The sequence below is a fragment of the Citrus sinensis genome, chromosome 9 (assembly GCF_022201045.2).
Source record: "Citrus sinensis cultivar Valencia sweet orange chromosome 9, DVS_A1.0, whole genome shotgun sequence".
NCBI classification, from domain to species: domain Eukaryota; kingdom Viridiplantae; phylum Streptophyta; class Magnoliopsida; order Sapindales; family Rutaceae; genus Citrus; species Citrus sinensis.
The window spans coordinates 2228715-2254289 of NC_068564.1; the positions used below are offsets into that span (position 1 = coordinate 2228715).

Here is a 25575-nt window from a genome sequence, read left to right on the forward strand (position 1 = left end):
CTTTACACAACTGCATTGGAGGCTAGATTATAATAACAACTAAAAAAAGAAAATTGAGCTGCAAATCACAACCATAAACTACACATAGTAGAATACAAATAATTAAACGAAATCAATAAAAAAATATAAACAAATTAATTGGTGAGATGTATCAACAGTGAATTGTTCAGCTCCTCAATCAACTTTAGTTATGGCTATTTTATGTGATTTCAGTATTGAAGTATTTGTAGGTACTATACAGAGGCATCATAGTTCCCAATCAAGAATATGGAATTTGTCTCGACAACTTGAATAACAAATCTCTGTACTTCCCAGTTTCAAAGTATTGGTAACAGAAACACATTTTGGCAGTAACACATTTTTCCAAATTTTCCATAGTTCTCATCACCTTGTGACAAATTTGTAAACCACAAGTTATTCCTCTTTTTCTCTTTTCTAATCTAACATTATTAATCAAATGAAATGCAATTAATTTGTTCAATGACTTTATCACAGCTTCATGAACTAATTTCAAGCCAACTCCTAGTCTTAGTTCTCAACTGCAAGTATTGAAGTTGGGTTGATTATTTCTCGATAGAAGTGACACCAAAATCGAAATTGATGTGCATTTTATATGTGTAATTTGCCCAAAAAGAATTAAAGATTCAAGAACCTTGCAAGAGAGAAAGTTGCCGTGTGTGCAAATGTGGTCCACTTAAATAAAAATGAAATTCTGGAGATGAACAAAACAACAAAATGTACACATTGCCATCTGCATTCACTCAAAACTCAATTCGCTTAACCAGGCCATATACTCTTCATGGATGGAAAGTAAAATCCTAGTCCCACCTAACATTTCCACATATATTAAATTGATAAATTACCTTCAATTTTTCGTTTTACTTGTTTTGCCGCGTTTCGACGAGAGTGTAGAAGAGTTGTTGTAAAATGGCAGGGATTAGTAAAATGGAAGATGAGACGCTGAAGGAGAGTGGGGGAATTGCAGCTACTGGTTTGCACAGAAGCGGCGTTGTTTTACTTGTTTTGCTACGTTTTAGCTAGAATGTGTAGAAGAATTGTTGTAAAATTGCAGGGATTTGTAAAATGGAGGAGAAATCCAGAAGAAAGGGCTGAAGGATATACTGCTCATGAGAGAATTGGGGGTTTTGTTAATTGGTTGTGGTAGTTTGGTTGATTTAGGTTTTTCATTAGGTTAATTTTGTAACTGCACATTAGAAAAAGCATATACAGGAAATTTTTGAGTATGGGGGTGTTTTTAGATAAATACCCTATTTTTAGGGTATACCACGGACAAATCCCTGCACAAAATAAGTTCGAACATACAAGAGAAGTAAATCTGTTTACCACGGCAATTTCCCATCAACAGTGGATAGTTTTCAAAGCCACGGATCAGATTCATATAAGAAGGAAAATTATTAAAATGTGCTCAAGCACGTGTATTGAGTTCCGAAAATTAAACGAATCGTGCTCACGCACATCACATTTGTAACCAAACTGCGGCCGCGCGCTTAGAAAGTTCCTTTGTGTCCCCTATGACTACGAGTCAGCTATTTATGACAAGCAACTAACAACCGTGTATCATGGGTCAAGATGACTATTTTTGAAACTGTTGGGGGTAAAGCTGGCGATTGTCAAAATAGAGGAGTAATCTGGAATTAACCTCATCAAAATTAAATTGAAATTATATAGAAATAATAAGTTACCTCAAATCTCTGTGTAATAATTATACATTCTACAATCACGACACATTCTACCAGCTCTCCTTTTCCAATGAGATAACACCAATTGGGGGTAGCCAATGGCTTTGCCAATCTTTTCTTCGTTGCGGAATGAAATCCAGAGATAGTAGAAATGCCAAGAACATGTTAAACCCCTCTGGAGGGGTGTCCTATGTTTCAGTTACAGCAAATAAAACTGTGAATACAGATAGGCTCGGATCTTATAGTAGTCCTCACATAAGGGGCCTTCAATGACAATCTGCTGAGTTCCAGAACCTCCACCCTGTAAGAAAGATACAAAATGGAGAAGCATTTGTCGTTTACCAATTGTTATCTTGCGATCAAAGAAGTAAAAGGAAAATCCTATATAGCTGCAGTTGCTTCCAAATTCAAAAGATATAAATGTTCCTTTGACTCGGAAAATTGACAAAGGAAAATGTTCAAGTGATATCACTCACCTTCTGCCCAGCAGGCCCAACCTTGCGTATTGTAACATACTCTCCACATCGCAATGCTCCGCCAGCAAATTCAACCTGCAAAGAATATCACTCTCAAGCACTTGGTAAACTTCACCTAAATTTTTGTTATTTTGTTGACACTGCATAAGGTGACCAAGATGAATCAAGGACTAAATAACTGACAAATTCATCAGTAGTTAGATATCTTTCAATGCCTAAAAAGCATTCAGACATACACAACCTTAGCAGAAGGCCAAGAAAAATATATTACTCAAAACACATCCTATGCAAATTCCATAGAGAGATTCCACAGCACAAAGCACAGTGCTCGGATCACAGAGACTTAAACATTGCCACCCATGTATTAAGATGAAGTTATTTCCTGGCCATATTATTATCATCCTCCAACAGATATTAGATACCAGAATGTGATACGAACTTATTATGATTACAGATACATATGCCATTCAAGCTCTATCAGGAAAACCTATCCGAGTTAAAAAGTATGGCAAACCTGGTGATGCACAGAAAGAAAATTAGCAGTTTTCAATTTTGCCTTTCAAGTTAATTCCTTTTCAAAACTAGTTCAGCTGAGTGGCTGTTCCAGTCATTATGATGATTAAGATAAGAGAAAAATAGAACATAGTTTTAGTCACATTCATCAACTTTCTTTAACAGGAAGGTATTTCATAAATTTAAAAAGAAAAGTACCTGGATACCCTTACTGCTAAGAAATGGCTTTAAATCAGCCATTTTTAGATCACCAACAAGGACTGATTTATGGGGTGGAGCTGGGGTTGAGATTGGCAGTAAAGACAGCATGCCATTCTCCGTCTTTCCTACTTCAGCATCAACCCAAGCAATTTCATAATCTCCTAACTGAAAGAGAAAGGTAACAGGTACAGAGAGGAATATATGATGCAACTTACAAAACTTTATGAATTGTTATAATTCATGATTTACAGAAATGCTTACCTTCTTAAAGAGCACATTACTCATCAACTTCTCAGATAGTTGCACCTACATGATATTATGAGGGAAAATGAATCTAGCTACTCGGATCACTAATCCACAAGAAAAATCTAATTACTCAATAATTATACCTTATAAGCACATAAGTCTGACGTGACATCAATTGTTTCTTCAATTTGAGGAGTATAAACATGAGGACAAACATGCTTCAAGCAGTGTTGTTTCAAATGTTCAGTGGCCTCCGCTGATCCATGTACCAAAACCTTCAAGAAAAAAATTTCATAGCTTAAGCATAATAACTCAGACACCATACATACAACTTTCAAAATGTTCTGACAGTTCAAAAGGAATAATAAATTCATGGCTAAATCATCAGAAATGATGACACAAACGAAATGGTGATATAATAGATGCAATCCCATTCGCCAAGGGATGCCTAATGAGTGATCTATAATACTTCTACAGGAACAGCTGTTGTCTCAATCAGCAGCTTCCAGTCTCTAGCATGCACATATTGTTCCATATATAAAAATATTCAAACAAATGATGCGGAAAATGGCACATTCAGAAGCCACTTAAAATAACATGCTCAGTTAAACCGGCAAGATATGCAAGCCAAAGGATTCCACTCAATAAGACATGTAAGATGAAAAACACCATATTCTACTGCATGTAATAGATTTACATTGATTATATTTAGTAATTGTACAAGGCAAGTTGGCTAGCACAAAGAAATATTCTTACCAGCTTCAAAGGGGCAACATGGGAGAGAATTGTTTTGATTGAGCGGCCATCTGCACGCCCCTCATAGTCTATAAAAATCAGCAAGCACTTCACTTGCACCTAATCAAATTAGCACACATTTAAGTGAATTGAACACACGACTTGTTTGAAAAGAGAAAGACAATAAAAATCATCACTGTGAGAATTTGTGACGAGTCCCACCCTCAAGTGAAAGAAGGATGAAGTAGGAAAGAAAATAAAATGATAATATGAGAAGGAAAAGCACCCATTCTTTAATGTGACAAATGATATCAAATGGTGAAAGCAAGATCTTATTTATCACACTAATACATACACTACTTAATGTTAAATCATTTTGAAATGAATTTGAATGGCAATGATACACAAAACATTGGTACGTTTATGCAACCCATCAAACAAAAATCATCTGCATAATCTACAATTATATGACCATAAAATAATAGGGGAGAGATAACCCTTTTAAGAATAGTTGAAAGAGAGCTTCACATACAGTTAACTCATTGGATACAACTTTTGAAGGCTTCGCATCAAGAATCAAACTGGCAGAACCTTCATCGAGTTTTCCATCATCACCACCAATCTGAGAACAAAGATGATTTTTGAGATAAATTAGCAATGATCCACACTGCTAAATAACTAGTGTAAATAGCAGTCAACTATCATATATGATGAGTTCTTCCTATATTGCATAAAGACACAAATGATGGCAGACATGTTTTATTCAAACAACCAATAAAAATAAGCCTTACTAGTAGAATCTCAAGTCAACTTCTTTCAACCATCTATCATCTTTTGTTTCCCAAAAGTAAGCAAGCAACATAACATTTTTCAGCTCAAAGCAACAGTATATGTCTCTATCATATTTCCAAGCGTTCAAGGGACAGATACAGTTCAATTTATTGAATAACTTGAATAATCAGTATCACTTTCAACTCCATGCCAGAAATTGATAAACGTACCATCTGTGTGCCGTTATTGATGGCCATTGGGTTTTAACAAGAGCATAACTTTATATAAAAAATTGCATTTAGTTACACAAGGCAGTTAATGATCAACACAGAGAGAATCTCTACAAGCCCAATAGCTAAGCTAGCTGAAGCACAGAATCTCCAATAGTGACAGGAACATAATAGTTACATAAAACCAAAGAAGCAAATATCTCAAATTGAAAACTTACGTGCATAGCTGCTTGATCCATGTCTTCGTCCTTGATTATATAATCATCAGGATTTATGACTTCACCAAAATCATCCCACTCAGAGTTATTCTCATAAAAGGGAAACATCGGGGCAACACTGGTGGAAGGAGGAACAAATCCATCAATTAAAATGTCCCGGTATCTGCCCCCATGAGGTTCAACCACTGCAAGTTACAATGAGGGTACTTAAGACCATACACCACACATTACAATTTATAATTTTGACAATGCAATGTATTCCTGAATGATACTGAACAAAGGGATTCTCAATCTTCATGTGAAAAGACCCATTAAATAGTTACAACTTAATCAAGATTTAAGATGTCAAAGGAGAATTTTGAATTCGGAGGTTGAATTAGGGCAACTGCAGATTCAAGCATAAAAAATAAAAAAATAATAAAAAAAATGCAACTCCTGAAGGTAATAAATGAGGTTAACAAATTTAGAAGGGACAACTCCAGGGATCTCTGTAAATGGAGAGACAGATTATACTTCAATTTTTTAAGTTCGTGTAGCAGGCACATGGAAACAGCAATGAGTTCAAAGCGGATAATTCATTATATCTCCATGAATCATAGAAGGATACAGATTGTGTAGACAGCAAACTAAAACATAGACACATTTAAATTTATTTGAGAAACTAAGACATATTAAAACCTCTCAGGACTCACATCCGTCAAAAGCCAAGCAGATTTCTTCAGTGACATCCAAAACAAAGTTTTTACCATACTAGTGACATGAAAAATATTCTGCCAGAGTTCAGAAATGTCAGTAAACAAATCAACCAATTGTAGATAAGAACAGTCGGTCTAAGTAGGAGGACTGACACTCATGCAAGTGGATCTCAAAGGTGAGAAAACAGGAAATCATGTTATCTGTGAATTGAACCATTCAAATGCACAAAAAAAGATTTTACGTATGGAAAAACTGTTGAATTCACCATGGTTTTCAAAGGTAAACAGATTGTCATCCATTCATAAATAGAGAATGCTCCTTCAAAAAGATAACTACTTAATTGATCAAAAACAAACTTGAAGCTTGAATATTCATCAGCTTCCAAGGGGAATAAAAAGGGGTAGAGGCAGAGAAAAGCAGTTGCTAATTGCCAGAAAATGGATAAAAGTACCATCTGCTGAAGCATTTGCATTATTAGCATCAATGACCATTGGGTCACCACTCAAATTATTATCAGGCCCAAGAGATGCTTTAGATTCCTCCTCTTTAACAAGACTAGCTTTCAAAGCTTCTTCCTTTTTTAGTCGGGTTTGCTCTTCTTCATAAGCAATTAACTCCTCACCAACCAAGGGAACCCTCCTGGACATAGTGACTTTAACAGCTTTCGGAGGTGGATCAGCCTGAAGCATGCGAGCTAGTGTGCCAAACTACAAACAAACTCAATGTATTAATGCCTGCATATTCTGGCGCAGAAAACAGATGATAGGCTAAAATGCACTAATACCCGAACAAGGCAAATGATAATAATGCAAGTCCAATATACTAAAAGTGCAAGACTTTGTACTAAGTGTCATTTTGTAAAGGTGTTTAGGAAAAGCGGTGGAGCTTCCAACAACATTATGGATAATTTTTTATTCAGGAAGAAAATGATATGTAGCCAAGGTGTATGCAAAGTGCATTTTACAAAGATAACAATATATATAAAGCTAGCAAATGGATGGACAGGTGACACAGCCAAAAGAAAAAAGGAAAGAACAAGGTTTCTTGTTGCTGCAGTTTATTGCAAAGCACAAACTCAACAGCGTTCTCAATGCAGTGGAAGGAACAGTGGTAGCATTGATGTAGATCCGCATACATGGACAGAATAAAAATTAAGGAATTTCACAATGACCCAGCAGCAATGTCAAAATTCTATTCATTTGCTCAAGATATATGATATAAACTAAAAATGAAAAGGTGATTCAAAACAGCATTTTTCTTGCTTGATAACAAATAAAGTTTGCACAGGTTCAATCAATGATTTGCCAGATCTCCAGATTTAAACATATAAAGTAAAAATAAATAAATAAATAAATAAACAAAGGTCAACCATCAAATTATTTATCAACAAGAACAATACAAGAATTTAACATGAGAAGACATGAGAGTATACCTGGCCTCTTTCAGTAAACAGAACAAGATTCTTGACATCACTTGCCCATTCCACAAATATGTCATGAGAAAACCCTGCTTCCAAACTGGCCATGGATGCTAGAACCAGCTAAATGAGACACATGAAAATACACCATCAGAAATAAAAGTTAACAGATAAACACAATCCACTTCTTAAAGTGTAAAGATATATAAACCTTTGGCCCATCAGGAGCATTATCAAGTTCACTCTTGTTAATTAAGAGGGTGACGTGCCTGCAAAGTTGGGATAACAATTCTTTTTAACAACAGTTTTTTTAGATAAGTAATTGTTTAAGCTATTGTATTACGGATTCAAAATAGTAAGCATATTTTTACACTTTATTGCACTCAAGAGGAATGAAAATCCAAGGTAGCAAGAAAACTGATAACCATATAAAATGTGAAAGTATAATAACAAAAAGTACATAAAAAGGGCTACATACTTGAGAAGAAAAGCATTATCACGTGATGTTTCGAAGGACTTTGTTATGGAATCACCCATCCACTCCAAGAAACTCTTGACATAATCAATCGTGCTTGATGAAACATATGTGAGGAAGTAGATAGGATAATTCAAGGAATGTTCTGCCCAATACTGAAAATTTCATCAGGCAAATTTCATAACTGTAGTATGATTAACCAGATATAGAAAAAATGACAATCTTGTTTCCCCTACTCACATCTTCCAATATCAAGAGGAGTTCCAACACTCTCCCAGCAGAATCCACAGGAAGTAATACATTTCCACCCGCTCTTAGAGTCTTCGAAATAGCATCTAAAATACACGCAGAGAATCGACTGATAATCATTAAATTACATTTATCTGCAGAATCTTATATAAGAATAATAATCCCAGTATATTGTGTCAAAGTAAGCATCTTGCATGCATATGCAATCACATCAGGAAAAAGGAATTATGTGAACAATATCTAACACCAGAAAAATAATATACCTTGAAACATCTCTCTCTGTTGTCTCGGAGGTTGATTGTGCAAAGCATTATAGGCATCAGTGATTAAAACAGCAGGCCGAACAAAGGACTCTAGAACAGTTCCATTCAAATGCCTGACACAAAGCCACACTGATAAGGTCGTTTTGTTCAGATGAATATATGAATACACATAGTGCAGTTTGAGTGAGGTGATTGATAAGACATATACTTCTCCTTGCGACGGTTATAGTCAACAGCATATATAACATCTTCTCCATCCTTTGTTATCTTCCACACAGTACCTCCCAAGAGATGGCCAGCCACATGTGGTGCAACCACAATCCCCTCTCCTTTCCCTTATAATGGTTACAAGGAAAACTAAATCAGCATAACGAACATTGATGATTAATTGATTAGCAAGCTATCATTACTGAACACTCTTACCAGATAGATGATAATTCTGAGAGTAGGTTAGCCTGGTCACACTCTGGAAAGCAGAATCAATATCATCTAGCGTAAATAAATCAAACTCTGACACTTGCTGCAGCATAACATATAAAACCCTCTTGTTATAATGACATCCCACGAAGCACTAATAATTAAGCTAGAAATATGGTTTCACCAAGAAGCAAAATTTTGGGCGGTTGTTACCCACATTGCTTTCTATTTTGCCGTGCTTGGCTTGAGCAAATAAAATCACTTTGAGTGCTTTTCAGAGAAGCAGTTAATAGTTTATTAGAGAATTTTCAGAAGATGCTAAAAGCACTCCTAAAATGAGAGCAGAGAGGCTGAGTTGCCTCATAACTTAAGAGCCCGTATTTAGGCTCCAATTGTTTCAGTGGTCCGGCAGTTGAGCTACCATATCAGAGCTACTATGGCAGCAAATTTGTTTTAAGACGCAGCTGTTTTGCTACAAAATTTTTATTACTCTGCTGAAGCATGACGCAAAACTACAACCACTCGGATTCAGGATATTAAAGTGAAAGGATATTAAAATTACCCGACGAGAAAGGTACTGATCGTACATAGTGAGAAGACCTAATCGATAAACCGGTTCAGTTGAAAAAACCGGAGCGGAGAGGCCGAGTTGCTTCATCGCATAAGGAAGGGCTCCGAGGTGCAATGTGTCGGGATGCGAAAGAAGCACTGCGTCGATAGTAGAAGCTACTCTGAAAATTTAAAAAAAGAAAAAAAAACAATGGCGTAAACGTAATATTTCATTAAGTGAAATATAAAAAAAAAAAATGGAAGAAGAAGAAGAAGAAGAATTAGGAATAAAATGAGGATTAGGGAGAGGGTAAATAAATTACTTGGAGAGAGGTTGAAGGAGAGAAGGATCGAAGTGGTCGTTCCATCCGCAGTCGATTAAGAAGTTGAATCCGTCGATTGAGACTAAGTATGATAACGGATTCTCGTTGAACACTCCGCTCAGTGGCGTTACTTGCACTGATGTTCCCATTATTCCGATAACGACCGAAATGCAAGTTCACCAACTCTTGCCTTCTCTCTTCTGCGGTTTAACCGGACAGAGCTTGGCGTTTGAGGCGCGGGCTTTTATCGAACTATCCTTTGGGTCTTGCAATTTGTTATATTCATCCTAAATGGAAATGTACAAATACAAAAATACCCCTAAACGGTAAAGGCCAACTCTATATTGAATATGACCTGCTGTCGCTGACCCTCCGTGACAAAGCCTGCAAGGGTATTTATGACATTTCGAAACAATGATGGAATATAAAGTTGAAGATTTTATAAAACAGGAGTGCTTTGCCCATGTAGGATAGACTTCTTGTGTACTACCAATTAGAACTATAATTTTTAATTTACTCCAGAAAAAATGTGAAAATGGTATTCCGCTCAGGCATCAAAGATGGGTGTCGCAAACTTTTTTTTTTTTTTTTAAGTGAAAATAAATCAGCAGTCGATAAAAGCTAACCTTAAAAAACAGTGATATTGGCTGGTGTAATAGAATTTCGGCGACATTTTGCTAGTAACAATTTATTATCAACATCATCCGTATTCAAGTATCCTTCTTCCTTGCAACAAATTGAAGTATCTATAGTATGCTTCCTTGTGTGTGTTAGTGACCATAGTTTGTAATTAACTTGAGTGTAGGATAAGAATCCTGTCCTGATTATGTTGTCCAAGCACTATGCAGAGCTTCCTCTCCAAAACCCCCTGCATTTTTTGTGACCTTATATTTGTTCTATAGATGAATTAAATCTTCCAGAGATTGATAATTTTGCTCTCTCTCTTTGTAAATATTTCCAAAAAATTTTCATTTTTTTGGGGGGTTATGTATGTGTATGAGAATGAGTAAATGCACTTTATATTCGTGAGTAGATACTGATGTATTATTTTTCTTTGAATTTGTTACTGAGGGACAACAAAATCAGCAGCAGAGAAAGGGCGTTTCCAAACACAATCAGTGACTAATAAGAATGAGAAATTAAGGAAAACCAACTGTTGGGCTAAATCATCCGCTTGCAGCAATAAGGTGTCGAGGTAAGAGATGAGTCAATCATTTAATGAGATGATGAGGAGCCAATTCCACTAGAGAAATCAGAGCACGACAAGAGCTTGGATCCTATCCGTGCTGAGACCGGGAATTCAAATAAAAGAAAAGTGCAATTCTGATATTTGCCACTTCTTGTCAAAACCAGATGAAGAAAGATCTGTCTTTTCTATTAGAAGAATTACACAGCATAAAAATTCAGATAAACTTTAATTCTTCTTCATTATCAGCCAATCTGAAGGAAGGTTCCACGGGTTAAATATTGAAGAATTTTCAATGTCCTCCCCAGGTTTTCAAGGGCAGAATTTTCCCATTCAAATTTACAACTTTCAATTGGCTCTAAAAGTTTTACTGTGGCAATGAACCACATAAATAAAATTGTTTAGACTTCTATTTGATGAGATTTATCATTGATATTTGACAAGGTTCCTTCCCATAACTCGTCTAGGTCCTTCCTCACCCACGACATAACAATTACGGGTCCCAAAGTAGAAGGCACCTACAACCGCCAAATATTGAAGAATTAGTAAGCACAGAAGAAAATGAAATTCCATCCAATTTTTTTGTGAGAGCATAATCATTGGAGAAGATAACGAATTAATTCAACAAGAAAGATAAAAAGGTTAACCAGATAAAGAAGGGCAGGTTGAGGTGAGTGAGTCAAAACTCCGGCAGATAAAGCAGTTACGAGTCCAATGGCATATCCTGGAAGGGCATACCATATGTATTTGTGCCCTTTTGAAGAATGTAAATCAAAAAGACTAACTGTATTGCTGCTCTTTCGATGATCGAAGCAAAGGACCAATGCTAAAAGCATGGCAGGCATTGCCTACAATAAAAGATAACAGGAATAAGCACACTGATTTAGACATTAACTATACAAGAGCTTGCCTCACACAGATGAAATAGAAGAAGAATCTAATGACAGACAAACCAATCCTTATTTCATTTATTCCAACAGACTAATATCTCTACAAAAAGCAAAAACAGGTCATAATACCTGGATTATCATAAATTCTGGTTTTCTTTTTTATTTTTTAATTGTTTTAAGTTTTGGTTTAAGAATGAAATTATTGCACAAATTTCTGAAAAAGAAAAAGCTTATTCAGCCTGAAAGATGGAAAGCAAGCCAAAAGGAAAATGCTATTAAAACAGCGAGATCATGAAAAGGCTGCAAATGCATAATAATGACTGATGTGAAATTATAGAGCAGAAAGTCTATCATGTTGGTTATTCATTCCACAAGCATAGATAAAAGGACTTGTCTAGATATCAACTCAAACTTACAATCATCATTTTTTCAAACAGAAGACTCAGTAATAACAAGCTCTAGGACAATAATAAAGACACAGAGCATATGGACAAAGCATAATACAAGACAAAGGCATAGCAATAAAGCTAAGATAGATGCACCCAGAATGCAGTACGCCAGTACCAAACAGCATGATGAACTCCATGCTGCAATTCTCAAAAGGGAAAAGTTTCTCACAGTCTAACACAAATCCTGCACTTACAAACTCAACTAATGCTTTTTGACCAAACAAAATAGCAGGCACCACCTTCAATACTTTTGGTGGTCCATTCATGCAAAACCAGGAGTGGAAAATTAGATGTTACACATCTCTGTGTAGGGATACTAGTACTACAACAGTATTAACAACCTTTTTAATTTGAAAAAATCAATGCAGAAACACTTTTAGCGAAAGACAAGCATACCATGTCACCAAGACCAAGCATCATGAAGTCTGTGGCATTTCCTCCAGGAGTCACTCCACCAAACAAGTTCCTGGGAAATACAATTTTGACTGGCAATTCCAGCTTCTTCGTTATTAGTTGCAACCCTGGAAGGCTCAAACTATTAGCCACTGTGTGAACGGGATTTGATGCCTGTTGTGTTGCTACTGATACCATGACATTTGCCCCAAAAAATCTCTCTGAGAAGAAAACCCAGAATATGTCATATACGAATAAACATACAAGGAGCATCGCACATATTTTGATGTTTGGAAGGCGCACATGGCTCACAAATGCAATACAGATTGCAATTCCCAACAAGTTGTTTAATATCCAATGCCCAGAAACCAGCCAAGCCACAACCACAGAAGTGCAAGCCAACAATAATAACCATTGGATTCGTGTCAAGGACTTTGAACAGCATCGTGACACAAATGGGTCAGCCAAACCAAACTGCGACCTTACATGGGCAATATAGGGAGATAGGCAAAAGAAAAGGGATGAAACAGAGGCAACAGCTGTTAAGGCGGTGAGGAGTTGTGAGACTGAAGAAAACAGATAGAACATCAAAACCAAGCTACAGGAGCTCATTACTGGGATCATTAGTGCTTGGGACCTATCTAACATAATGGATGCTTCTGATAAGTCACGGTTTCTCTCCATTTCTTTTCCATAATTTAAAGCTCGAAATGCAGATCCAAATGTGACAGCCACTGCCGTCAGAATAAGAGTAACAGGTGCAGGCTCCAGCAGATATAAAAGTTTCCATAAAGGCTCCATTAAGTAAGCAAAATTCTCCTGAGCTAGATGAAGAGATAAAGCATAATAGTTACAAACTCTGCAGCCAAAGTTGCAGTCCTACTCTGATGAACACTTGACCAATGAAGGGATGCAACCTGCAAGAAAATCAAGCCGAAAATATACATTATTGCATGCAATTGCTATGATAACTCATCAGCTACATTGACTAAACAGACATGCATTGCTGCAAAGTAAAAATAAAAAGAGAGAAAAAAAAAGAAAAAGAGGTTTTGGTTTCTCCCCAAAAATTTCGCATTCTATAAAGTTCTGCAAGCACTTGCCTTTTAATATTTGGAAAGGAATTATTTCATAGATGATTTGATGGAATTCCACATTTGTAACCGAAACCTAAGAAATCAATATCTTTTATCTACCCCTGAATAGGAAAATTGATTTAAACTTTCCAATATTTCAGTCCTTTTTATATTCCCTCCCTAAGTACAGCAGCCAAACAAAAGCTCACAGAAACTAATCGACCAAAATGGAAAAATTCATCATCAATTCAAATTTAAGCACGCATTCACCCTAAATCCGAATCTTCAGTTAGACGGAGCCTAAGCTGCCCAGCTGAGTTCAGGTCGGTTGAGCACTTCAAATTTCTTCAGAAATCGAGCCAAATACAAGATTTATAATTTCAATATTTATTCCTCAATTTCCCAGAAACCAAATAGGAGGTCAACCCCAGAAAAAAGCCTAAATTCAAGGGTTTATAAATGAAAAATCAGAAGTTAAAAAACGTCACCCTATTTTTCAGCTGCAGATAGAGATAAATACGCAGATGACGGAAGATCTGAAACAACAAAGACCTTAAAGGGGATGCAATTAGGGCTTTGAGAGATTCTTATTGGGAAAAGTCAAAAATGAAAAAAGGACTAACCTTGGACTCTGAAGAGTTTGCAAGTTGGGAGATGTCTTGCTCGTCAGTCATTAACGAGGTTTCTTTTTCTCGTTAGGCGTTAGCGGTACAAACAAAGGGAACGGAATACCATGAAATATGTATTTACCAAAAAGAACCGGAATTTGTTGTATTTATTTATTTAATTTGTATTATAAAAAAATTTGAATTTGTAGATTAGACTCTCACAAATTTGCAAATAAACCCAAGAAACTTTTTTTTTTAATTTGTTCTTTTTGTTATAAATTTGAAAGAGTAGTTTGTTGTAAATTTGGAAGCAAATCCTTTAGAATTGGATAAGAAAATTTGTAATAAAGCTTTATTTATAATACTACAATATCGTAGAGTTTTTCAAAGAAAATTAATAGACAAAGGAATATAAGTTTATTTTCAAGTTCTACGTTTTGTTCAAAAACTACATTTATATATAGTTGATACCTTAGTGGAGTAGGTGACGATATAGGTCTATAAAAATTAAAATGGTGAATCCACTTTTAAAATAGTGAATCCATTAATTACAAGTGGTGTTTCTATTTACTTGTTGCAATCCACAATAATTCATAATACTTTTATGAATTTAGATCACCAATAATCTACTTACATTACATTCAGGAGTTTAATTTGAAAACTATACAAAGTTTAAATAGTTACGCAATTACAAAAATATCTTTGACTTATTAAACTAGTTTATAATTAGTTTACATGCCATTACGTGCCACGAAAAACATCAAAGTTAAGGCGAGCGATTGCTTTAATTTGGGCCTAAAAAAATCTTGGTCTGAAATTGGTGTTTTTAGAAAGTAGCAAATCTTTTAAAAACATTTAGTGGGTACAATTACAGGAGGGGTTTCAAGAGAAAATTAAAGGGGTTGCATTAGTTCAACTCTTTAGACAGTGGGCCACATGAGCAGCGGACGTGGAAGAGCTCATAGGCAGAAGCTGAATCAAATAACATTGAAGCCTGGTGATTAAAGGCTTTTCACTAGCATTTTTACGGGAATCATGTCTCAATATGCCTATATCGGGCAAAAAAAAAAAAAAATGTCTTTTCAACCCTAGGATTTAATGTAATAGTTCATTTTATCTTTGTTACTTAGATAATGACTCATTTCACCATCTTTTTTCTAAACAATAGTTCAAAATATCTTTCTATTAATTTACTATTAGTCTACTATTTAATTCATTAAGAGCAAATTAATTATTGTTTTCAATTAAGGATATAAAAATTATTTTTAAAATGAAACTCTCAAACATAATTAATAATATCTACTTTTTGAATAATTTAAATTTTAAGGATAGCTTAATGAATAAGCAATAATAACACTAAATAATATGTAAAATATATATTTATGACAAAAAAAACCATAGATTTTATAGGCACTAGATCCAGTTTTTTTTAAAAATCTTTTAGCATGTCTCTATTTTTAATATCATCAAAGTAAATAAATAAATAAATAGTTAATCAGTGATGTTATTTTACCAAAAGTAAATACATAATCCTTCATTTACATAAAAAAAACACACATTAAATTTATAAAAACACATACCTAAAATACCACATAATAAAATACAACGCATTATAGTGTTTTTTTAATGTTTTTTTATAATTTATCCATGACTTTGATATGGATAGTGGTCTCTAATTAAAAATTATTATTATTAAAAAATTTAGTTGACTTCATTAAAAAAATTTAATGAACACACTTGCAAGCAAGCACAAATGCGCACGTGCACACACACACACACACACACATTATATTGTATTTTCTTTTGTGTTGTTTTTGTCATTAAGTTATACATAAAATTTAAATTTATATAGAAATTTAAATGTTATTTAATTATCTTTTAAATTTTTACTTTAAAATAGATTGCATTTATTTAATTGCAAATTTTATGTTGTCCTCAATAAATTATACAATAAACTTACTGTAAATTACATAAAGGTATTTTGAATTATTATTTGAAAAATAAAAATAAAATAAGATATTATTTAAAAAGTAAAGATGAAATAAGTTATCGCATTAAATCTCAAAGGTGAAATGAGTTTTTTTCCTTCATTATCATAATGTCAGTCTCTTTTTTTTGCTATCTTTACTAGAGGACGAAAACAAATGTCGTTGTAATGAGAGAATTTTTAATTTCAATTGTTTGTTTAAGATATTGGATATTGATAAAAATGCTACGTTAGTTAGAATAAAAATTTTGAAATCCAACTTTATGGTATTTAATATAGTAAATAAGATAATAAATTATTATTATTATTATTATATATTTATCAAAAAAGAAAAGAAAACTAATCTACTTGATTTATGGGTTTGGCTAGATAGTTTTCGCTTTATTTGATTAGTGGTCCGTATCTGAATCCTTTGAAAGTAAAAGCTAAACAATCGGTTTGAACTTACGCATCACTTTACCTTTAAAAAAAATTAAAAAATAATAATATATTTTATAATTTTTAAATTTTGATGTGACATTCTTAATTTTTAAGTACTCGCTGATTTTGAAATCCATGAATCATAAAAAAAAAAGGGTAATTTTTAAAAACCTCCCCTGAGGTTTGGACTTGTTGTAAGTAGATGGCGAGAATTGATTTATTTGTAAAAAACCCCCTACCGTCAGTTAAGTTTAACATTGACCGTTAGTTGACCGTGCAAAGACAATATTACCTTTAACAATAGTTTATAAAAGAAAATAACTAAAAAAAAACCAAAATTATTAGCTATTTTACACCTTTTAAATTATTGATATTTTCTTAAAGTTCTTATAAAAAATTAAAATTAAAAAATTAAAAAATCCTCTTTAAATTATTGATATTTCCTTAAAATTCCTACAAGAAAGATAAAATTTAAAATTTAAAAATGAAATAGTCATAATCTTTACCTATGATATTGTAAATTTTTAGAATTGACAAGGATAAAATTGTCAAAAAATAGGGTTTGTGCTTTTTGCACCAATAATTTTGGTTTTTTTTTAGTTATTTTCGTTTACAAACTATTGTTACGGGTAATATTGTCTTTGTATGGTCAACTAACGGTCAATGTTAAACTTAACTGACGGTAGGGGGTTTTTTACAAATAAATCAATTCTCGCCATCTACTTGCAACAAGCCCAAACCTCAGGGGAGGTTTTTAAAAATTACCCCAAAAAAAATGATAAAAATTATAACACACGACTAACTTGATCTTATTGTGACCGGCCCATAATGTACTTTTCTCATCCAATAAATAGTATGAGCATTTTATTAGACCGCATTCGAATCTCCAGCTCAAATGAATAAGACAACCCACATGCAATTTCATATGCGTGCCGTGTTTGTCCAATCTGAAGGTTGAAGAACGAAACCACTTCTAATCCATAAAATACGTTAAAAAATTATTTTTGGTCATCTGAAATCACTTTCTCTAACGACCAATTCTATAGATAAAAGCACTTTTAAAAGTGCTTTTCCTAGTCGCAGAAGCCACCAATCACGCGTTCACGCTCATTGGCCATGTCTATAAATTCGACTCATCTGAACTAAAAGTCTAAAACACCTACCATAAACAGTCCGCAGATAACTCATTTTATTGAATTAAGCGTTTGGTTCAGGACCTAACTTAACCGAAGACCAGGCCACCAGCTGTCATTTTAATCCACCAGATCAACCAAACAATTCCCCTCAACCTCCATCGGGGCTCACAGATCTGATCAGATCAGTCAGTTAAATCATCACAATTTCTTTCGCTTGTGGACCCCACGTCCCATTTATCATTTTCATTTTTTCCTCTATTTTCTTCCCAATAAGACAAGCAAGCCAAGCACCACCACTAAGGCACTAACCACCGCCATCACAAGTCTCTCTCTCTCCCCCAATTTTCTTACGAACAAAGCGACATTTCGCTCCAAATTAAACGACAAACGGAATTTCTTATATCTATCTTTTTTTTATTGGTTGTAGAGACATTTTTCATTTGTCTGAATATTATCCGAATTAATTTATTATGGAGCATCACTTACGTACGTAACCCCGCTACTACCATTTTAGACCTTCGCTGATCTGCTTTTCAGTATACATATCCATTCAACGACGGCGTTTTTTAATAGGTTGATTAGCGTTAAGCATATAGCGCGCGGTCATTGAAAACGGCATTAGAGATGAATGCAGCAGTAGAGATTGTGTTTATACTAGTTTTGTTGCTGAGCTTCGCGCCGTGGCTCATTTGTGCGAAGGACCGGCGGCTTGAGGTGAAAATGACTCTGGTTCAGAACGCTTCCGTTCATGGTGCCTGTAAGTTAACTTTTGTATTATTTTTTTTTTTGTAAATAGTTAAATTTAATTAGTTTTTCATGTCAAAAATAAATATGAAAATGAAAATGATTTTTTTTTTTTTTTTTTTTTTGTTTAAGTTTGCTTGGACGGGAGCTTGCCCGCTTATCATCTGCACAGAGGATTCGGAGCTGGAGCACGCAACTGGCTGTTACAGTTTGAGGTAATCTTTTATTAATTTGTTTAGAATAATAATTAAAAGCAAAAAAATAAAAAATTGTTAAAAATGGAAAGCGGACAAAAAATGATTTTGTCCAATGGTTGGTGGCCAATTCAGCAATTCTCGGTACCGGCTATTTTGGCCAAAGAGGAGAAGATGCGACGACTGTGGTCGTTTTATTGGTGTAATGGTGAATGATTGGATGTGTTTGTTAAAATCAATACGACATCGTTACAACTTTTATTTTGCAGTGCCTAGTGTCTCGTGCATGTTGTCTTTTTGCAACTTGTAGTCCACTTTATTCTGAGTGGTGCTGCCGATTCGGTGGCATGTATTATCAGCGAAACACAAAATAAAGTCTTCTTTACAATTGTAGCGGAGGCCTAAGGGTGGCTAAAAATTTTGGAATCAGTCAAAAGTACCGAATATATAGTGCTCATATGATTTAGAATCTTAAAATTTATTAAAATTTGTAATAAATTCAGGATTTTAGATTAAAACATTTCGATCTCTTTTTCTCTCTATATATATATATTAAATTATTTAAGCGGTTGTTCAATTATGATATCATGGATATATTTCATTTGTAGCTAGATACCTTTTAAATCTTTAATATATGTAGTTTGTAAGTATTTGAGTAAACCCATGTTACTTTGCTGGTCCTATTTTGGACTTGCAAAAGAAGTATACGGAGGATTACGCAAAGGACAGCTTCATGTCCCAGAAAAACAAAAAGTCATGTAAATGTACATAGAAGAGTAACTGCTCTATACCAAACTTTGAACCTACGGAAGAATAAATAGCAATGATAACATATTAAATATCCTTTAAAGAAAAAAAAAAGATGACATATTAAATGAACTAATAATGTCAGTTAGATTGGTGGGTCGTTGACATTAGGATTCTCATTTTGACCATTTTATTATTATTAGGGTGGTGGGTGGTGTAATGATATACCATCATGCCTGGAGAGAGCCCAAACACGCCGTGGATCGACGCGTTACATGACCAAATATGAGATCTTCTCCGGAATCCTAAGTAACAATGCCTCTCTAAATCCAGGTAAGCACGTTTATTGCATATTCATCTCTTCACTTCATGATAATTATCAATAATTAGTATGAATTATATTCGGGTTCAGTTTGCTATGTGGTGTTGTAATTTTCAATCATAGTTGTTGTGGAAAGAAAACTCAAAAAAATAAAAATAAAAGAAAATTAAATTAAAAAAATTTTGAATTCATTTTTAGAACTTATTTTCAATATACAGTAGTTAAAAAAAAAAAATAGTAACAATAATCGATGTGCTTCCAAAATCAAGCGGCAGTTGGCAAGTATTTACCAACTAAACTCATGCACCTCAATTTTTATCATAAGTTTGGATTTGACACGTGTATTTAACGGAGATGATTAGTGAAACACATAGCTCATTTGACATCCAGTCATCCATATTGTGCTGATAGAGGTGGGGGCTAGCTGTACGCAGCCGATAATGTGGTCTCCTCTCTCATCATGGACTATCTTGCATGTTAGATTGTGTTTGAGGTCTAAAATTCGAGAGAGGAAAAGCGATTTCTTCGAGCTTTTGACTGCTGAAAACATCCCGCGCATGGAGTAGCAATCGCAGATCTTGTGTTTGTTCTATATAATGGGACATTAATATCCTCGATCATCGGAAATCTAGCACTTCTACTCGTTCGACAAAAGGGGTAATTCCGGGAATTTAGCCAATTCTCGCGACACGTCCATGTTCCTCACGTTCTTTATTGTCCCATTCACGTGAACTAGTGATAATATTACTCGACGGCTAGGCGGACAGCGATAGCTACTATTGCTTTTACCTTCTGGCCTCCCCGAAAGCTTTTTGTCAGGTGCCGGAAATGACAGCTGTAACCTTCTCTGTTCTTGTTTGGTTTGGTTAGTTTTGTAAATTGGAAACAGGCAAAGGCAGACAGCTCCATTTTCCATTAACAAGTAGACAAACATTTTAATGGCTATTTTGATCAAACACCCACATGCATGGCCTGCCGGTTCACGCTATCCTTTCTGGCATTTTCCTATTTTCATAAGTAGAAAAATGAAAACAATTACGAAGTATATCATATTTATGGTACATCATATGGACCACAATGCACACGTCCCTCAGTTATACTGTATTATCAGCACATCCTTTTCAGATGAGATCTCTTATTTATTTTTTTTCTTGTTTATTTATTGGTGATAATAAATTAATATAAGTTTTTCTGATTGAGTCAGATTTCTACAACTGGAATAGAGTAAAGATAAGGTATTGTGATGGAGCCTCGTTTGCTGGAAATGCCAAGTTTGACAATGGGGTAATTCTCTTCCACCTGAAATTTCGCTTTTGAGTGTTTCACGAAATATCCCCGATAACACCCCATGTTCAATAATGCGTAAAAGTGGGTGTGTTTAGCCTGCATTTTTGGCCCTGTACTGTCTCCACTCTTGGGGTCTTTGGACTTGCCCAAACTTCTTATTTGTAGCCCCAAATATGTTTTGCAAAATCATTAATTGAGCCGAATTTTAACTTTATGCACGTGTGTAAAATGATTGCAGACATCATCTCTTTATTTCAGAGGGCAAAAAATTTGGGAAGCAATCATTCTTGATCTTCTACCTAAAGGGTTGGCCAATGCTAGAAAGGTAAATCCACACGTGGTGGAATCATAGGCTGTACATTCTTTATATATGTGAATAATCCCTCTTACGCAGCACATGGTTTGTCAATTGTCAGTTTTTATGTGAATGATTTCATGCATTATCTTGCAAGAAGATGACCATTGATTCAATCTCTTTAATAGGCTTTGCTTTCAGGTTGCTCTGCTGGAGGTCTGGCAACCTTTTTGCATTGTGACGAATTCACCAAGTATTTACCAAACAATGCCAGTGTGAAATGCTTGAGTGATGCTGGATTCTTCTTGGATGAGTGAGTTTCTCTCTAAAAATTTATTTGTTTTGAAAAGTTGCACCTTTCACTTAAAAAATTCAATGCAATTCTTTTGATTTTTTGCAGGAGAGACATAAGTTTGAACCATACCATGAGGTCCCTATACAAAGAGATTGTTGAACTGCAGGTTCACCTTTTCATCCATTATTTAACAGTTTTTAATGTTATAATCTTCTAGTAAATTTTTACTGTTTACTGAAGAATTTTCATTGAAAAAAGATGAGAAACAACTGAGCACCTTGATATTGATTCTAATATCACCTTGAGTGCCTTATACCATTCTGCTGCAGCATGGCAGAATCATCCTAAGCATGAATCTTGATAGCTATTGATTTAAGTCCTGATATGTATGCATGCAAGAAGCAGTTTAGGGACGGTAATCGACAACTATTAAGCATGTAGTTGCCAAACTCCATCCCATTTGATCAACATCTCAGCATACTCTACATTAATTTTGTTACTCCAAAATCTCCGATATCTTGGAGCTTCATTATCACTTAGACACAACGTGTACTAGTGACAAAGATACATGACTAGTTACTATGAGTTTTTCCTTTGGTGCTGACGCTGCGGACACAAGAATCTCTAAGTTTGACTTCTTACATATCAAACTGTTCAACACGTTTTTTAGCACTGAATTCTCCATGTGTTTTTGAATGTCATAATCACAGATAAGAAATGTACATTGCAGGGGGTAGAACAAAATCTGGATAAGAACTGCACCAAGTCTCTTTACATTCCAGAACTGGTATGATTTTTACCCTGCTGCTATTTTTTTGATTCTTCAATGCATAACTAATTTAAAATATCTTGTAGTTTTGACATTTACTTTGTTCTTTTGCAGTGCTTCTTTCCCCAGTATGCATTGAGATACATTACAACACCATTTTTCATTTTGAACTCAGCATACGATGTATTCCAAGTAAATTTCCTTTGCTTTCACTGATTTGGGATGATGTACGGACCATCAATTTTTGTAGATATTGTTGCTGTTAGAGTATGACACGAGCGTTATTTTAACTGTTTTGACAGTTTCATCACATATTGGTTCCACCTTCTGCTGATCCGCGCGGACACTGGAATCGTTGCAAGCTTAATCCAGCTGCATGTAATGCTCATCAGATAGATGTACTTCAAGGTTCTTCACTCTTCCTTCAATTAACTTGAATTTTCATATAGAGAGATCTATCTAGTCCAGTAGTAATATTTCCTTTTCAGGTTTCAGGAGTGACATGCTTTCAGCACTGAGATTTTTCTTTGCTTCTTCTAGACGTGGGGGGATGTTCATAAATTCATGCTTTGCTCATTGCCAAAGTGAGTCACAAGACACATGGTTCGCAGTTGATTCCCCAAGAGTACACAATAAGGTAACTAATCTACATTCTGCCTGCTAGACATTTGTCTCCTTTTATCCAAACTTCCAAAGTTATTCGAATAATGCATTGCAATCTATCTATGGGAAAGCTCCAATTAAAAGCACACTCTAGCAAACTAGATTAGTTTTCTATACCCAGAGTATCAGATATACTTTGGTCATCATTGAACAATGTCAAGGAACACCACAATCTAATCATTGAAAATCTTGCATGCTAATGTAATCATTGGGGAATCCTGACGCAGCACGCCTACATCAGATCCAAATACATCCTACTTTGTCTTTGAAGTCAGCAATTATGCTGATGCACATGGAACAATAGTTTCTAAATCAATTCTTAATCAGCTAATCTGCTCTTGATCAAAAGCCATTCTTTTGTCCATATATTGCTATTTACCGAGTTTATAGGCTGACTTGAAAGTTTCAGAAAATATGCCTAAAACTCTTCAATTATAGCATAATTCCATCACACACACAATTCTCATCATAGCCACTTCATGTATTTGCTTAAAATGATTGCGTGCGAACTGATTTATTATCGCAAGAAATTTGAGAGCCCGTGTCTTATTCTCTATTCTATTTTGTGTTTTGGCTTGCAATCTTTTACTAGCTTACAGTATTGAGTAAAACATGGACTCTCTTTTACAGACAATTGCAGAAGCAGTTGGTGATTGGTACTTCAGAGGAAGGGTAACAAAGGAGATTGACTGCCCATATCCTTGCAACAATTCCTGCCATAACCTTATCCCATAGATTCAGGTAGTGTATCTTATGAATCCAATTATTTTTAATAGCAATGTCAAAGCTAAAACGTTATTTACAACATTGCTGAAGATCAAACATTTTCAGGTGCATTAGATGATATAGATAGTAAAGAATTCTTCCTAGCTCAACCTCTTCACAAAGTTGAAGCAAGTTTCTTAGCCTTCAATCAAGAAGGAACGATATGAAATTATACAGAAAATTACCCAAGAGATACTTCAACAAAATACTACAGAGGAAATTACTCATTCTTTTACAATTTATCAAATGTGTCGATCAATAAGAGTCATTCATTATTCAACAAGCTCATATAGAATTTGACAGTTTTTTTTTTTTTTTTTTTTTTTTTGGTTTGGTCTGATAGCACACCAGAAAAGTTTATCCATTGTAACCATTTCAAATTTGTAATATTGATGAGACATTCATATTGGTTAAAGACTTTTTAACCTTTTTCTTAACGTTGTGTAACCAACTCAACATTCCTTGCTTCTATTTTTGTGATCTTGCTGCTATAATAAGCAAAGTAAATATGCTTTTCCCTCCGTCAAAGTAAATTTCATTTCAGGGAATAACACTTTTTGAAGAACAAGTTCCCCATTATGTGGATAACGCTTCACATTTCATGAAATAACACTTTTTGAAGAATAAGTTCTCTCCATTATGTGGATACCAATAGATTTTGTTTCACACTTGATGCAAGCATTATTCGCCTAAACGCTTCTACTTTTGAGTTTTGAGAACCTCAGGCTTAGAAAACCTCCCAGTCGCGGCTTCGCTACCAGTGTGGGATGTGCACCCTATAATTTTAGAAAGGAACAATTAGAAACTCTTATTATTTTATCAGTGAATTAATCTATCTGTTTGGATGGAGTCACGAAGATAAAAGTATATTCCAATGCTCACAAAGATTGATTTATTATAATGTTTATGAAGATTAATGTACGATAATGTTTATCTCGATCTACGTAGATAAAATTCACTGACTAAAATAAGTTTAAATTTTTATTTCTAAAATGGTAATGATTTAACTATCAATTTCTAAATTAAATTGTCAATTTAAAACAATAAGATCTAAGGTGGTGTTTGGTTTTAAGAAAGGAGAGGAGATGAGAGGAGAAAAAAGGAGAGGAATGGAGAGGCCATGAGAGGAAAATAGTGCAAAAATTAATTGTTATTGTTTGGTTTCACTTAAAATTTGAAAGGAAAAGAATTACATATTTTTTATTTGGACAAATATACCCACTATCTTTAATGTTAATATTGTTAATAAATTAAAACATAATAAAACTATGAATTAATTTAATCTAAAAATTACTTAATTAAATACAAAATTTTAGTTTTTAAAAATTACAGCATTTGGCCATGACAACTACCACATTGACCTCCGTTTACTGCCGTTGACCGTCGTTGACCTCCATTGACCGGCGCCGTTGACCGCCATTTTTCATGACATTAAATGCATAATAATGATCAGAAATGGACGATTTATTCATTGGAAATGTTAATTTTGAAGAAAATACAATGTATAGTTGGAAATATGAGAGTTAAAATTTTCCCAAATATTTAAACAAGACTTGAGGTAAGTAACAATGTATATTAGCATTTCTAACCCCATAGAGTTGTAGATCGGCTCATGAGGATTCCATTGGTACCGGTTTTGATGGTAAAGCGCGTTTCCGGCGAAACTCCAGCAACTTCCCGACGCGTCACTTTACTATTTTTTCTTTTATCAAATAAGTTTATCCTATTAATTTAATAAAATAAATATAAATTATATGTACTTTCATTTATTTTAAATTGATTTTGTTTAGAGGATAATATTGTAATTTTTGTGTTTAAATAGATAAGGAATTTGAAATCCTTAATCATTGATAAGGCATACAAATTCTTC

At 34.4% G+C, this 25575-nt stretch overlaps 3 protein-coding genes across 9 annotated transcripts; 1 reads left to right on the top strand and 2 right to left on the bottom strand.

Moving 5' to 3' along the window:
• Nucleotides 1–1655: 1655 nt before the first annotated feature.
• Nucleotides 1656–9730, bottom strand: LOC102616738 (cleavage and polyadenylation specificity factor subunit 2). 2 transcript variants are annotated; one of them, XM_052433459.1, is made up of 18 exons: nt 9480–9730; nt 9170–9338; nt 8614–8656; nt 8399–8525; nt 8191–8303; nt 7919–8013; nt 7682–7833; nt 7415–7472; nt 7219–7326; nt 6238–6493; nt 5091–5275; nt 4404–4493; nt 3893–3991; nt 3280–3411; nt 3152–3196; nt 2888–3055; nt 2177–2251; nt 1656–2001 (listed from the first exon to the last, which is right to left on the bottom strand). In XM_052433459.1, the coding sequence occupies exons 1-18, from the start codon at nt 9626–9628 to the stop codon at nt 1900–1902; spliced, it is 2166 nt and encodes a 721-aa protein (XP_052289419.1). In that variant the 5' UTR covers nt 9629–9730; the 3' UTR covers nt 1656–1899. The 2 variants fall into 2 exon arrangements, with proteins under 2 accessions (XP_052289419.1, XP_006490411.1); XM_006490348.4 differs by having other exon boundaries at nt 8614–8710.
• Nucleotides 9731–10833: 1103 nt separating this feature from the next.
• On the bottom strand, nt 10834–14261 carry LOC102616252 (signal peptide peptidase-like 1). Of its 4 annotated transcripts, none has more exons than XM_006490346.4 (4): nt 14097–14261; nt 12401–13314; nt 11313–11513; nt 10834–11183 (listed from the first exon to the last, which is right to left on the bottom strand). In XM_006490346.4, the coding sequence occupies exons 2-4, from the start codon at nt 13196–13198 to the stop codon at nt 11067–11069; spliced, it is 1116 nt and encodes a 371-aa protein (XP_006490409.1). In that variant the 5' UTR covers nt 13199–13314; nt 14097–14261; the 3' UTR covers nt 10834–11066. The 4 variants fall into 4 exon arrangements, with proteins under 4 accessions (XP_006490409.1, XP_006490410.1, XP_052289420.1 ...); XM_006490347.4 differs by having other exon boundaries at nt 13962–14110; XM_052433460.1 differs by lacking the exon at nt 14097–14261 and adding an exon at nt 13744–13920.
• Nucleotides 14262–17630: 3369 nt separating this feature from the next.
• LOC102615369 (pectin acetylesterase 9) lies at nt 17631–24161 on the top strand. 3 transcript variants are annotated; one of them, XM_006490342.4, is made up of 13 exons: nt 17636–18381; nt 18501–18583; nt 19513–19642; nt 20836–20915; nt 21157–21243; nt 21402–21526; nt 21614–21674; nt 22239–22295; nt 22392–22469; nt 22580–22685; nt 22766–22914; nt 23571–23681; nt 23772–24161. In XM_006490342.4, the coding sequence occupies exons 1-12, from the start codon at nt 18249–18251 to the stop codon at nt 23673–23675; spliced, it is 1194 nt and encodes a 397-aa protein (XP_006490405.1). In that variant the 5' UTR covers nt 17636–18248; the 3' UTR covers nt 23676–23681; nt 23772–24161. The 3 variants fall into 3 exon arrangements, 1 of the variants encoding a protein (XP_006490405.1); XR_001509331.3 differs by lacking the exon at nt 23772–24161 and having other exon boundaries at nt 17631–18381; nt 22818–22914; XR_003061984.2 differs by lacking the exon at nt 23772–24161 and having other exon boundaries at nt 17631–18381; nt 22773–22914; nt 23571–23622.
• The last annotated feature ends 1414 nt before the right edge of the window (nt 24162–25575 follow it).